Source organism: Artibeus jamaicensis, unplaced genomic scaffold (genome assembly GCF_021234435.1).
Source record: "Artibeus jamaicensis isolate MK-2021 breed Jamaican fruit bat unplaced genomic scaffold, CSHL_Jam_final contig_374, whole genome shotgun sequence".
In the NCBI taxonomy this organism is placed as follows: domain Eukaryota; kingdom Metazoa; phylum Chordata; class Mammalia; order Chiroptera; family Phyllostomidae; genus Artibeus; species Artibeus jamaicensis.
This window is the reverse complement of record NW_026521808.1, coordinates 643,085-658,575: the sequence shown is the minus strand read 5'-3', so window position 1 is coordinate 658,575 and position 15,491 is coordinate 643,085. Positions and strand designations below refer to the sequence as shown.

At 40.2% G+C, this 15,491-nt stretch overlaps 2 protein-coding genes across 4 annotated transcripts; both read right to left on the bottom strand.

The window, feature by feature from the left end:
• Nucleotides 1-348: 348 nt before the first annotated feature.
• Nucleotides 349-14,965, bottom strand: CMC4 (C-X9-C motif containing 4). Of its 3 annotated transcripts, none has more exons than XM_037153741.2 (3): nucleotides 14,876-14,965; nucleotides 7,107-7,174; nucleotides 349-702 (listed from the first exon to the last, which is right to left on the bottom strand). In XM_037153741.2, the coding sequence occupies exons 2-3, from the start codon at nucleotides 7,162-7,164 to the stop codon at nucleotides 560-562; spliced, it is 201 nt and encodes a 66-aa protein (XP_037009636.1). In that variant the 5' UTR covers nucleotides 7,165-7,174; nucleotides 14,876-14,965; the 3' UTR covers nucleotides 349-559. The 3 variants fall into 3 exon arrangements, with proteins under 3 accessions (XP_037009636.1, XP_053520473.1, XP_037009635.1); XM_053664498.1 differs by lacking the exon at nucleotides 14,876-14,965 and adding an exon at nucleotides 8,202-8,534; XM_037153740.2 differs by lacking the exon at nucleotides 14,876-14,965 and adding an exon at nucleotides 8,101-8,193.
• MTCP1 (mature T cell proliferation 1) lies at nucleotides 8,471-14,965 on the bottom strand. The gene is made up of 5 exons (XM_037153739.2): nucleotides 14,876-14,965; nucleotides 9,070-9,221; nucleotides 8,783-8,953; nucleotides 8,650-8,701; nucleotides 8,471-8,561 (listed from the first exon to the last, which is right to left on the bottom strand). The coding sequence occupies exons 2-4, from the start codon at nucleotides 9,172-9,174 to the stop codon at nucleotides 8,654-8,656; spliced, it is 324 nt and encodes a 107-aa protein (XP_037009634.1). The 5' UTR covers nucleotides 9,175-9,221; nucleotides 14,876-14,965; the 3' UTR covers nucleotides 8,471-8,561; nucleotides 8,650-8,653.
• Nucleotides 14,966-15,491: the final 526 nt, after the last annotated feature.

Below are 15,491 nucleotides of genomic sequence, written 5' to 3'. Positions count from 1 at the left end.
CACCTGACACCTCATTTGATTAAATTATTGGTCACTTGTGATTGAACTCAAACTTCTCCAGCCTTCCTCCCCTCCACAAAAGTTGGGGGGTGGGCGTGGAGGTGGGGGCTAAAAGCTCCAACCTTCTAATCATGTGGTTGGTTACCGTGGCAACCGGCCCCCATCCATGGGTTTACCTAGTGGCTTTCCTCATTAAAAGTCACCTCATTAATGTAACAAAAGACACATTTATCACTCTCATCATTTAGGAAATTCCAAAGGGTTTTAGGAGCTCTGCCCAGAACGGAGACAAAAACCAAATATGTATTTCTTACAGGTGACAATGTCACAAGTACCAAACCCAAAGTATTTCACTTAAAAGGTTTATTTTCACAGGTCAGTTTTATTACATTCTACATATTGAATATATTTCTATCTGTTCTGCATAGTAGCATATTTATTAACTTTTATAGTTGACTTTTTCCTTTGATATTTGCTGCTACCTGGCCTGAAGAATAGGAGGATAAACAAAACTGGCTTGGTGGAAACATGGTGCAGCATTTAACTTCTCCGCAGATCTTTACTGTGATGTGGACTTCAGCTTTTCTACCTCTTCTTTGTCATATCCTGAACAGACGAGGGATCTTCCCTTGGGATAGCGAGCACAACACTTACGAAGTTCTTGGATGACAGCCTGACACTTAGAGTCCCTGAAGTTGTTGGCTGAAAAACAGACAGGCAGACCCTGGTCATGATCTCATAGGAATAAGGCACAGGGAGTTTTAGATCATTGCTTCCCACTCCTTTCCACATTATTGTATGTACAGATCTGGAAAAAAAGAGATCTATCAAAGTCCACTGAATTCTTTCTGATTTAGAGACCAGTCAACAGGTTAATTAGGAAGAAAAGTATGATTTACAAAGTGGTCAAAAGGTATTTTTCTACATAACTGTGTTTTCTTTAAGGCTGAGTTAATAGCTTATGTACCTTTTTGTAGGGCAGTGTTTTTTAGCCTCCCCACTTTTGGTTAATTCCTTTATAATTTGGCAAATCAGAAAAATGCCCATACCATGCATGTTATTTTGCACATAGTTTTAATGTGGCTGGCAAACCCTTCCCTATCAAGTCTGTGCATCAGAGGTTTGAAAACTGCAGCCTCAGGGTCAACCCTTTTTTAGGATTAACCCTTTTTTACAGCTGTGAGCTAACAATGGTTTTTTTACATTTAAAGGGCAATAATCTCTCTCTTTCTGTCTCTGTCTCTCTCCAACAAAGACCTCGGCCTCCAAAGTCTAAAATATTTTCTGTTTGGCCCTTTACAGAAAACATTTGTAGACCCCCCCCACTATATACATAGATTCTAAGTCAACGAAGAATTGACCTGAGTCCTTTGATACTAAAATGGGGTGCATGAGAGTTAGTGTGTGTTAGGAAAGACCATTCTGACTACAAAGCAAGTACAGCAGGGTGGCTGAATCCAGGCTTGGAGCCAGACCAACAGGATTCAAATCCTCACTGTAAATGATTCAAAATGATTGAATCATTCATGATTCAAATCCCTTACTAGTTGTGTGACCCTGAGCAAGTTATATAACTTCTGTGTTGATTGAATCATCTGTAAAATGGGGAGTCACAGTTAATATCTATCTCATGGATGAAATGATTAAATGACTTAATATGTTTAAAGCCCCTTTGGCTGTGCTTGTCATCCAGAGAATGCTTAATGCTAACTCTTAGTCCTTCCAGCCCTCGATCCTTCCACACTGTACCTAGGGGTATAACTACTCTAACTTGATTATTGTTCTCCTTTAACTATGGGTTGCTAATTCAAACCAGTTAGGAATTTATTTGGGAGAAGAAATTAATTGTGAAAAAGACTTTTGGCTTTTCTTAAATTTGAAGAAAGGGATGAATAAAATGGCATTATTATACATTAACACTTTAGACTAAAAGGTTTTAAATAAAATATTGCTTACTTCATAAAATGAAAAGTTCAGGCATGGAAGTTAAAAGTCAAAGGAAATATACAAGCAAGGAGATATACATACAAAGGATACAAATATCCTTTGGTGCGGAGTCTTTGGGGGAGCTCAACATTTTTCCTTCTTACCTTTCTATATTTTCATGGGTATCCATCTCTATTACTCTAATAATGGGAAAATTATTTTGAAAGTCGGTTTTCAAATTCAGATAGTCTGGAAGCTTTTTCTCTCTGTTCTGCCAATAATCACTCACTGATTGAAAAAAATGAAGTCCTCTGGCATTTAGTCAAACATACTGGCTGATTTAAAACCAAACGGACAAATCATATCAAATATACTTCAGCTGAAATTCATTTTTGCCTTTAAGACAGTTGCTAGACTTTTGGTCAAGATGAAGGTGTAGGAAAACACACCTAGCCTCTTTGCATAACTACAGAAGAAAAACCTACAACTAGACTACAGAACAAATATTACCCAGAAATGTCAGAAAATCGAGCTGTATGGAATTCCAACCACCAAGGATTTAAAGAAGCCACATTCATCCAGATTAGTAGGAGGGGTGGTGATGTGGAGACATGCTGAGGTACAGAGACACAGAGAGGCATGGAGATGTGGAACGGATGGTCCCACATATACGTATGGTGAATAAAAATTGGAAGGGAGACCTCAGGCATGAGGAATCCCAACTGCGGACCAGACCACCCAGCCCAAGGTTCCAGTGTCAGGAAGTTAAGTCCCCATAACTTCTGGCTGTAAAATCCAGTCGGGGCTGGGGTGGCAGAAGAAACTGTGGGACTCACAGGAGACACCCTGCTGTACTTGCTTTGTGGGACTTCAAGGGCCTGCAACTGTCTTAGGACTTATGCAGACGCATTCCCTCTGGGCTTCAGCACTGGGGCAACAGCTGGAAGGGCACCAGTGGCATATGGGGAAAAAGCGAAGTGACTGGCATCAGGGCAAGTGCTGGGAGTAAGCTTGCTCCTGGGCAAAATTCCAGAAGCTGGGCAGCAACATTGTCCCCTCTCTGAGCCCTCCCCCGCACAGAGTCACAGTGTAATGGTTACCCTGCCCTGGTGATTACATAAGGCTCCATCCCATTCAATTTTCAGGTGCACTTTTCTGTAATAGGCCGAGAGTCAAAGCAGTTCTACCTAATACACAGAAACAAACACACAGAGGTCTCCAAAATGAGGAGACAAAGAAATATGGCCCAAATGAAAGAACAGAACTCCACAAAAAGAACTAAACAAAATGGAGATAAGCAATCCGTCAGATGCAGAGTTCAAAACACTGCTTATCAGGATGCTCCAAGAACTCCAGGCAGAAATAAAGGTTACATTAAGTGAAATAAAGAAAAATCTACAGGGAACCAACAGTGGAGGGGATGAAGCCGAGAATCAAATCAACGATTTGGACCATAAGATAAAAAAGCATTCAATTACAATGGCAAGAACAAAAAAGAATTAAAAAAATAAGGACAGGATAAGGACAGGTTCTGGGTTACCTTTATGTATATCAACACCCAAATCACAGGGATGCCAGAAGAAGAGGAAGAACAAGAAATTGAAAACTTATTTGAGAAAGTAAGGAAAGAAAACTTCCCTAATTTGGTGAAGGAAGTTAAGACATACAAGTCCAGGAAGCACAGCAAGTCCCCTTCCCCCCAAAAATGGACCACATCAAGACACATCATAATTAAATGCCAAAGGACAAAGAGTCTTAAAAGCAGCAAGAGAAAAACTGATAGTTACCTACAAAGGAGTTTCCATAAGACTGTCAGCTGATTTCTCAAAAGAAACTTTGCAGACTAGAAGGGGGACTGACCAGAAGTATTCAAAGTCATGAAAGGCAAGGGCCTGTATCCAAGATGACTCTATCCAGCAAAGCTGTCATTTAGAATGGAAGGGCAGATAAAGTGCTTCACAGAAAAAATAAAACTAAAGGAATTCATCATCCCCAAGCCATTATTATATGAAATGTTAAAAGAAATTATATAAGAAAACAAATATTGGAACTATGGACATTAAAATGGCAATAAATTCCCAACTATCAACAACAGAATCTAAAAAACGAAGTAAGTGAACAAGCAGGACAAACACAGAATCATAGATATGGAGATTTATCAGTTGGGACTGGGAAGGAGAGACTGGGGAAAAGGTACAGGGATTAATAAGTATAAATAGGTTGTTACATAATAGATCGGGGGATGTTAAGAACATTATAGGAAATGGAGTATCCAAAGAGCTTATATGCATGACCCATGGGCATGAACTAAGGGGGAGACTGCTGGAGGGAATGGGTGTACTTGGTGGAAGGTAGCAAAGGGGGAAAAATTGGGACAACTGTTATAGCATAATCAATAAAATACATTTCCTCAAAAGACTTAGTTGCTGACTTTGACAGCTTGAATTGCAATTATGTTTTTAACACCCTTTTAACCTGACTGCTTTTAAAAAGTGAGCTGTCAGCCACAGGTAAGTATAAACAACCCATTTTAAAACAAGTCTCTTCTTATTTATTTATTTAACAATTCTTTAAAATATTTTATTTATTTATCTTTAGAGGGGAAGGGAAGGAGAGAGGGAGAGAAATATCAGTGTATGGTTGCCTCTTGTGTGTCCCCTGCTAGGAACTGGCCTGCAACCCAGGCATGTGCCCTGACTGGGAATTGAACCACTATCCTTTGATTCTCAGGCCCATGCTCAATCCACTGAGCTATACCAGCCAGAGCAAAACAAGTCTTTTTTTTAACCTGAAGAAGATACAAATAGCATAAACTGTGTTCATGGATAGGAAAAATTAATATCATCAAAATGTCCATACTACTTAAAGCAATCTATAGATTCACTGATATTCCTATTAAAATACCAATAGCATATTTCACAGAACTAGAACAGACATTCCAAAAATTTATATAGAACCACAAAGACTCTAGTCAGAGCAATCTTGAGAAAAAAGAATAAAGTTGGAAGAATCATGCTACGTGATATCAAAGTAGACTACAAGGTCATAGTAATCAAAAACAGCATGGTACTAGCATAAAAACAGACATATAGCCCTGGTTCGTGTAGCTCAGTGAATTGAGCATGGGCCTGTGAACCAAAGGGTTGCGGTTTGATTCCCAGTCGGGGCATGTGCCTGGGTTGCAGGCCAGGTCCCCAGTGGGGGGCATGTGAGAGGCAACCACACACTGATCTTTCTCTCCCTTTCTCCTTCCTTTCCTTTCTAAGAAAATATATATATAAATAAAATCTTAACAAAAAACCCCAGACATATAGATCAATAGATCAGAGTAGAAAGCTCAGAAATAAACTCACACTTTTATAGTCAATTAATATTTGACAAAGAAGGCAATAACATGCAATGAAGTAAAGATAGTGTATTCAGTAAATGGTGTTGGGAAAATTGGACAGCTACATGCAAAAAAAATGAAACTAGACTACCTTCTTACACTATACATAAGAATAAATTCAAAATGGATTAAAGACTTAAATATTGGACTCGAAATCATAAAAGTCCTTGAAGAAAACAGGAAGTAAAATCTTGGACATTTCTTGTAGCAATATTTTTTCTGATATAGTGCCATGGACAAGAGAAACAAAAGAAAAATAAATAATTGGGACTATATCAAACTAAAAAGTTTTTGTACAACAAAGGAAACCACCAACAAAATGAAAAGACAACTTACTGAATGGGAGAACATAATTGCCAATGGTATATCTGATAAGGGGTTAATATCCAAAATTTACAAAGTTGCCAAAAAAATCCAGTTAACAAATGGTCAAAGGACCTCAACAGACGTTTCTCCAAAGAGGACACAGAGATGGGCCATAGGCACATGAAAAAATGCCCGACGTCACTATTCATCAGAGAAATGCAAATTAAAACCATACTGAGAGATCACCTCACACCTGTTAGAAGGGTTATCACCAATAAAAACAACAAATAACAAGCACTGGTTAGGTTGTGGAGAAAAGGGAACCCTTGTGCACTGTTGGTGGGAATGCAGACTGGTGCAGCCACTGTGGAAAACAGTATGGAGTTACTTCAAAAAAAATTAAAAATGGAACTGCCTTAAGGCTATACTTTCAGGGATCATTTCTAGTTTGTTAAAAATGGAACTGCCTTATGACCCAATGATTCCACTTCTGGGAATATATCTAAAGAAACCTAAAAAACTAATTGGAAATAATATATGCACGTCTGTGTTCGCTGCGCTATTTACAATAGCAAGATTTGGAAGCAGCCCAAGTGTCCATCAGTAGATGAGTGAATTAAAAAGCTGTGGTAAACAATGGAATACTACTTGGCCATAAAAAGAAGGAAATCTTACCCTTTGTAATAGCATGGATGGACCTGGAGAGCATTATGGTAAGTGAAATAAGCCAGCAGAGAAAGACAAATATATAATTTCACTTATCGGTGGAATCTAATGAAGAAAATGAACTATCAAGCAAAACAGAGACAGACCCATAGACAGAGCCGTATGACAGCTGTCAGTGGAGAGTGGAGGGATTAATAAAAAAGAAAAAAAGAGAAAAAAAAACTCATGGACACATTAACAGTGTGGGGATGGCTACATGAACCAGAGCAGGGGTGGGTGGGGCAAGGTATCGGAGGGATAAATGGTGATGAAGGAGACATGTGTTGGGTGGTGTTCACGCAATACAGTGTACAAATGATGCGTTGTGGAATTGTGTACCTGAAACCTGTATAATTTTGTTAACCAGTGTCATTTGAATAAATTCAATAAAAAAGGAAAAAACTAGTTTTTTTTTTTTAAGGACTTTGCTTAGCTTAGTAATTCTCAACTCTGGCTGCATATTAAAATACTTGTTTAGCTTCTTAAGACAGATTACTGCCTAGCCCACAGCAACAGGCAGCTTGATTTCATTGTTCTAGGCAAGTTTTTATAGCTTTCCATGAGATTCTGCTATACACCCAGGACTGCAAGCTCCAAGCTTAGATCATACCACTTTTTATTTTTTGCATCTTTGATCATACATTGAAGATCTTCAGGCTGAATTAATTACAGAAATATATTCTGAGAGGAGTTAATATAGTTTGCTGATAAAAAGAACTGGTCTCTTTAGTTAGTGCACAGATAAAGGGGAAAAATATTTTAAAAGCATTGAACATGGTACCTTGTAAACATTTCTGTATTTCACAGGCTTGTTTCTGGCACGGATCCTTCTGCAGCATATCCAGAAAACTAAAATAAGAAAAATGATTTTTATTTTGTCTTTTATTCATAAAGACTTTAAAGCCCCTCTAGAAGGAATTTTCTTCAGAGACAAGCAGTATGCACTTCCAATTGCTGGAAGACAATCACACTGAAAAATACTCTTCCCATTCATAGGATGAATCAACTGTATTTTTATAATATCCATTTCATTTGATTTGGAAGATAGAAGTAGCTTTACATGGAAATAAAAACCCTTGAATTCAGTGAACTCATTTTGAATATTGCAAACCAATGTTGGGCTAGAGGAGCAACACTGTTGCCTGAAGTGCCTGCCCACTGCCTGACTCTATCATTCACAAAAATACCCTTGGTAAATGATCAAGTTCCTTGAGCCTTTTTTCTTATCATTTGTGTGTAAACTGGGGAGCTTACCTACCTCAAAGCATTGATGGAAAAATTAAATGTGATAAAAGTATACAAAGTGCATAGAATAGTGTCTGGAAGGCAGTAAGGACTTGCTTGCTACATGGTAGCTATTGTTCCCAAGATTTTTAAAAAGTAAAACTAAGATTTTTACATATAAACTGTTATAGCTATTTTAACTAAGGAAATTCTTTATCAGGTAGTAAATGCTTTCCTAGGAAGCAGCAATATTTGGCCCTGAGAAAGGTGCTAGTTAAGCAGCTAAAATGTTTTTTGGAGCTCTTACAGAAAAGACTATTTAAAATATCTATAACCAGAGAATGAACTTAAGTGCCCATAATTTTGATCAGCAACTTCTAATAATTTGAAGACACAATTTCAGAAAGAAAAAAGGCCCAGGAGCCTTTGTAGCTGATTTCATTAATGCAAATGACCTCTCCCCCCACCCCAGATCCCCCTAAGTTCTCAGTAGATCCAAGTTAGGCCAGTACTGGGATGGGAAACACTGGAGCAAAACCTAGAATATTTACAGGATGGGAGAAGGAAAGGCAGATGAATTGCTACAGGGCAAATAAGCGACCAATAGATGTTGATGCTGCTAGGAGCTGCTCTCTTCTCTCTAAATCAGTACCAAGTCCTTGGTGATCAGATCATCTGTTCTGTAGCAGGTGCTGACTTTTGTGGGATTCATCAGATCCCAGTTCCAGCTGATGATGTCCATTAAAGGTTCTATGGCAACTTCCAATGGAGTCAATTTCAAGTTACGTATCCTGACTAAGTGCTTTGTTGACTTGCTTTCTGCCTGGGTAACCCTCTCTCTGCAGTTCCACTTGAGGTGTTCTTCATGACCCTTCCTAAACTTGGGTTCTTGAGCAGTTTTTCAACCCACTCCCTCCCCCAGGCCCACAGGTGGGTGCACTGCAGTGGTGGATGAAGTGATTGCCATATACTGAACAGATCAGAGGAGCATATCTTCCTAGAATTCCAGCACCTGGAAGAAAAATAGATCATTAAAATCACCAAAACCAAATAGACTTAAAAAGATGAAGGAGAAACCGTGGAGAAACAAAAATACATACCAGGTTAATCATCAGGCAAAAGTTTAAGCAACAGCTCCTCTACTCCCCTGACCTGTCAGAAAAAGAAAAGTTTATAGAGTACTCTGTTGTAAGAGTCCCAATACAATGAAAAATGATTAAGCAACATGTGTACCATTAAATGATGCTGGATTTGCCACAAGCGGGAGTTGTTATCCATGTAGCGTCCCTCAGGGTAGAGTTGCCACATGAGAGGTAGCTGGGAGGTAAGAAGGTGACTTGGCCTAGCTGCGTCACCTAAGGGAACCTGAACTTGCTGGACCCGTGCCCTTAGGAAACTCGTCCCCTAATGGAAAAAAATGATCAAAAATAAAACCAAAGACTTTAGGATATTGAAGCTTAAAAACCAAGTTTCTTGAAAGCAAAAATCAATAAAGAAATAAGCAAAATGTAAACAGTTACCTCTTCCACGACGGCCACCCACGTGCGCTGGTATTCGTCGCGGTAGATACCCTCTTGGTGAACCCAGAGGTGATCGGGTGGAGCCCCCACATCCTCTCCTGCCATTCTGGGCTTTGAGTTCCAATTCTAGCCCTGCTTTTCTCCACCTAAGCCTGCAGCACCCGCGCACAGGACACAGGTGTGACTTTTTGGGTTTGAATGAACTCACCAGGGAGCAAGGTGACCTGGTACTAGCAACCACCAACCAGTACCAAACCTCATATATGTCTACTTAACAGTCTAAATAGAACCAAGGACATCTGAAGCTCCCTGCAAAACACTAAAGTGACACTCAAGCAGAGCCTTGGGTTGACTACAAAGCACTCAAGGATTTGGTTAGGTAAGAAGTTCTGTGGAAATGTAGGACTACCAGTGGGAACCCCCCCAAAAAACTGGAATGATCTTCTGGAGGATGGGCCCCTTGTAGTATATATAGGCTTCCCCCACTAGGAGAGTGTTCTAGGAACCCATCTGTATCAGTGTACCAGCTGGCCTTGTTGGGAGACGCTGTGTTCAGCTTCAGTGATTTTTTTTTAAGACTCTTCCGATGCATTTTGCCCATTTCATGATGGATGCTTTACAAGTGCACCTTGCTGAGTGTTCAGCAGTTTTTGACCAAAAATGGCATGACCCCTATGCCCCACCCTTCCTAATCACCCAATCTTGCCCTGAGCAAATTTTTTTGTGTTTCCCAGGATGAAAAGTCTTCAAAGGGAAATGTTTTGCCAATGTGGAATAAGTGAAACAAAAAACAGCAGAAGCACTAAAAAGCATCAAAATTGACGAGTTCAAAAACTGTTTTGAGCAGTTGAAAAAATGTCTTGATAGGTGTATAGCATCAAATGGAGAGCACTTTGAAGGTGACTGAAGTTCAAACATGTAAGAATAAATATACAATTCTTTTACAAATAAATTATGTTTTTGGGGAGCCCCCTCATAGCAGCACAGGAAGCTGGCAGTGATCTCAAGCCTGCATTCACAAAGCAGTGTCTTAAAAAATATAGTCAGCAACAGAATATGCACAGGAGTGTGTCTGAGGGCATGCTTATTTGGCTGGAATGCAGTATAACAGGTACATGGATGCCATATTCCTCACATAAAAGCAGTTTTCATTTTAAAAGGTTAAGACTGAGAAACCTGAATCATGTGCATGGCTTTCTAAATTGAAATTAAAAATTTGTTTTAAGAGCAAACAATGTACCAGTTTACTTAGAAAGGTTACTTATAGCAGATGGGCATTACCAGAAGAGGGTTTTCATAGTAGGGAAAATATTGAAGGTAGCTTCATAGAATTTTTGAGCTGCAAGAGACTTTGGGGATCATGGTGATTTGGAGCTGAGTGAGAGAAAATGACAGTTATCCATCTAAGTCCTTGTTGCATTTTCATAATGCTTCAGGATGTCACAGGAGCCCATTTTTCATACTAGTGTGAGTTTAAATTCTGACTTTCCAAGTCAAAAAGCCAGAAAAGTCCCTCTGCCCTTTGAGAGGTACAGAGGAAACCCCTGTCCTGGGCAAGCTCTTTACATAAGGCAGACTAGGCTCTAAACCCACTACAGCTCTGTCCCACCCTGGATCTCATTTCAGGGCCTTACAATAACCTCACCTGCATTTCGCACTTCATACGGCATGGTTTACACTGTGTTTCTACTTTTTGCAGAGCACAGAGATACACCACTGGGGGATCTTACCCCCACAATAGGCCTCTTATTCCCATTAGGTGGTCATTAGGTGGGAAAAGAAGTACAGCACAGCTTGGGAAGTTGTTAAACCCTAAAGTGAGACTGTCAAGAGCAAATGAGATGCCAGAACACAGTATGATGCAGCCCAGGACAAAGTTAGCCAGAAAGAATGGAGTTAAACCAAGACCTTTTTTCAAAGACAACAATCTGAGTCTGATTTTTTTTCCCTCTGAACACTGTTATTGGAAAGCAGAAAATATCTTTTATAGATTTAAGAAATGGTCTGACTTTAGTGAATAATTTAAGAATATCACAGTTTTGCCCATCATACCCTGACTCTGAGCCCATTGTAAGCTCCCACCTTATAGGACTCTCATTTCAAATTTCCCATATTAAGTGACTCCCCTACTTCAAATCGATCTAAAGTGAAAGCCCTTCTTCTTAAATTCTGATTTCTCTCAATGGCAACAACACCCCTCCTGATCCTGCTGAAATTTACAAGTTCTCTTGGAATTCTTCATCAGCTTCAGTTGCTACACCCTATCTGCTGCCAATTCCAGGAAGCACAACTACCACCATATTTTAGATAAACTTTCTCCCAAATACCAGGCTCATTTTTAGCCCCATATTCTTTTTTTTTAGATTTGATTTTATTTATTTATTTATTTATTTATTTATTTATTTATTTATCTTTAGAGGGGAAGGGAAGGAGAGAGGGAGAGAAACATCAATGTATAGTTGCCTTTTGTGGGTCCCCTGCTGGGAACTGGCCTGTAGGGAACCAGCCTGCAACCCTGGCATGTGCCGTGACTGGGAATCGAGCTGCGATTGTCTGATTTGCAGGCCCGCGCTCAAGCCACTGAGCTACACCAGCCAGGGCTTTAGCCCCATATTCTTGATCTTGCTTTCTACTTGCCTAAAATGCCTCCTCAGGCCTCTATACCTCAGTACTATTAAGCATGGCAGAGTTCAGGTGCCTGCCTTCTCTACAAAAGCTCCTTGCCTCTCTGGCTACTATAGCATTTCTTTTTTTTTTTAATATTTTATTTATTTATCTTTAGAGGGGAAGGGAAGGAGAGAGGGAGAGAAACATCAATGTATGGTTGCCTTTCATGCGTCCCCTGCTGGGAACTGACCCCTGCAGGGAACTGGTCTGCAACCCAGGCATGTGCCCTGACTGGGAATCGAACCGCGATTGTCTGGTTCGCAGGCCTGTGCTCAATCCACTGAGCTACACCAGCCAGGGCCTACTATAGCATTTCTGTCTAAACTAAAGCTCATATTCTGGTATCTAATTATAAACTGCACTGCATTTTCACTTTGCTTATTTCAGAAGTACTGTCTCTCCCCAAACACAGTATTATAAGCTCTTCAATAGCAGGAATGATACAGTACTGGGCACCCCAAATCTCAAATACTAGTCAAATAATATTCCTGCAAGTGGGTGGATAAATATGGTGAGTACAGAGGGGAAACAGATGAAGGCCATATATCCTTGCATAGAGACTGAATCTCTAGGTGTGAGTTTAATATAGCTATATATATTTTTTCCAAAGCTCTTTTTTCCATTTAGTACATACAATTGTTCTGCCTCTCTGCCTCCCCAGATTTTTGGGAAGGAGTGATACAAACAAAACCCCAGTGCTAATGTCAAAATAAAATATATTAAAATCTGGACTTCAAATACAAAAGAAGTAAGTGTGACTACTTTAAAAAAAAAGTAGAAACCAAGTGTTGCAGATTTCAGGGCCATCTCAACTTCACAGATGTGTCCTAGCAACTGTATCATTACAAAATATTCTTAGAAGAAAGGCAGCATGGTATGCTGCTGTGATCTCAATGTGCTGGGCATCAGCGGGATGAACCTGGGAACAAGTGCTAGCACATGACCCTGGAGTTGTGTACGCTCCCACTCAGAGAGAGCATGAAGGCCCAGTAAAAGGCAACTACAGTGATCAAGGGACCGAGAAGCTGTGGTATGCACATAAACTAACATCCTTAGGGGAGAAACGGGAAGGCTGAGTGAGAGGGACTGAGATCAAAGCCCACAAAATTATAGGTTGTATAAATGTGATTCTTGGAATACTTGCCCCTAATTTTTTCCTTGGTCAAATAAGTTTGGGAATCTTGTAGAGTCATAAAGCACATTAACATAGTAAAAGCTCTGGCAAGTTATACAGAAAAGAAACTTTATTTTGCTTAACATTTCCCAAATTTATTTGACTAGAGAACATTTCTCTGCATGTGACACTTGCTCACAAAATTCAGGACCCCTTGAACTAGGATGAATCTCTTAAAACCTCAAAATAAACTGAAGCACAAGGAGCAATATAATACACAGAACATAAACTTGTTCCACTCAACTCATACTACCAGCTGCAAATTCCGATGGATTTTAAAGTGTTTTTATATAACATTATCATCCATCAAGGCACTAAAAGAGATTGTCCCCATGGGGGTCACCTCGATGCCACAGAGACCACATTGGCCTAGAGAGACTATGTCTTAGTAAGGCATTTTGTAAATTATATTTTAAATGGATGATATACAACATAAAAGTCTTCCTTAGGTACTAGTATGAATAAGACCATTACTTTTCCTTTACAGAATGAATTATTTTGTCTTTTTAAAAGGATAATTTAATTTCCAGGCATTTTTTAAAAACAGTTTTAAACATTAATCAGTTGAATACACTTATTTCATTTGCAGTCAATTAATGAACTCACCCAATTATAATGGGTGACATTACCAAGAACAAAACCTGGAGTCAGCCTGGCCTGCGTATAAATGCTGATTTTGCCACTTACTAGCTTTGTGACCTCAGACAAGTTAACCTTCCTACACCTCAGTTTTCTGAGGCATTAAATGGGAATTAAAGAACATATTGATCATAATAGTCATACTTATTTCGCACTTCTTAAAATTTTATATATAGACACTTTTAATCTTCATAATCACCTGATTATTTTCCCACTTAAAGATGAGGGCAGTAAGGCACAAAGAAGTTAGGTAACTTGCTTGAGGTTACACTGCTAAGAAGTTGCAGAGCCTGATTCCAACTGGGGCAGTTTACATATAAAAGGCATTTAAATGCTTAGTAGATTGTCTAATCCATAATAAGTTTGCCATAAATGTTAATAGTTTTTTCTACTCCAATTAAACATTTAGGATTGTAAAATGCAGCCATTAGCATTATAAAATTTAGAGGATATCATTCTAGATTATGAGACCAAAATCAACATCGAAGGTGTTTTTCTTTTCGAAGGTGCTTAAAAATAATTTATAAACTCAAAATATCCCATGACTAAACAGAGTAATAGCCATTCTTGCCCCATCAGGGCAAAGCATACTAGCCACAAACAGTAATTGAAAATAATATATGGTGCAAAATCAAAACTTAAGAGAGTATTTAGATGGGTCCAATGTAATTGTAAACTTAAAATTTCTCCCAAGCTTCATTATCAACATTTAACGTGGAAAGATGTGCCACGTGATCCTTAAGCATTTGGCAAAAATGGAGGTTACTGGAAGCATACCAAATAGTTCTACTGTATGAAGGCCTTATCTGTAGGGATACTTGTGTTGGAACTGATTTGGGAGAAAAGAGCAAAGCATCAACACCGCTTCAGGTAGCATCTTGGGAATGTTCCCTTTCCAGTACTTCCAGGTCTGCCTGGCTTCAAAATTACACAGGGAAAATGAGATCAAACAAAACATATACACTGACAGGCTGTGGAGGCGGCAAGGCATACATTTTTCTTTGATTTAGAATCGTTTCTAAAATCCACGTGCAATTCTTAAACTTCAGAGTTAAAAGATCTGTACTTTCAACCCATGGCACGGTAGGCATACATCAAAAGAAAATCACTTTTACCTATAATTTCACCATGTCTAAACATCAAAAGGAGAGCTGAGAAAGGTGGGTAACTACTGTGATACAACCGACCTTGAATCAAAACTGAAGTCCCCCATTCCCCTTCCCCGTAACACATACTTAAAAGCCTTTGAAGAAAGTAGCAGCAGCCCAGCTTAACAATGATACTTTTTCAGATAGAGTAGAGCACTTTCTGCAAGAGGTTACTCACATGAATATAATGTTTCTTGGGCTAATTAATCCGCCTCGAGATCAGAGAGGCTAAAACTTCCAGGTCCCCACCTCGGGCCAATCAAGCTGGTATCAGGGCCGAGGTCACCAGAACCGAAGTTACGAGGCAAGTGCCGGCAACCGGAAGAGGTCCAGGGAGAGTGGTACAAAATTCAGGGGCCGTAACTTGGAAACAAAACAAAATAAAACCTTAACTATCCTAGGACTAATTTCAAAGAGCGTCCCACTAGCTCAAGGGGCTGGTGCGCGTGACGATGCTGCCTTCGTACTGCACCCAGAGCGTGTAGGCCGCGTAATGAGCTCCTTAGCGGGCGGGCAAAATGGGCGACGGTGCAGGGGAAACGCCTACCCGACCGCCCCGGAGCCGCTCACGTACCACGTCTGCCTACGGCCCGAGAGCACCGCCTCCCAGCCACCCCCACCGCCCCCGCCGCCCGGCCTAAAGCCCCGTCAGTGGCCGGCCACCGCCCTCCGTCCCACGGCCACGCCTTGCCCCAACCGGCGCGGGCGTTTCCCAGGTGCCGCCGGGCCGCCCCGCCCCCGCCCCCAAGCTCCGCCTCCACGCTCCTGCCAGGCGCCCGCCCCGCCCGCGCTCC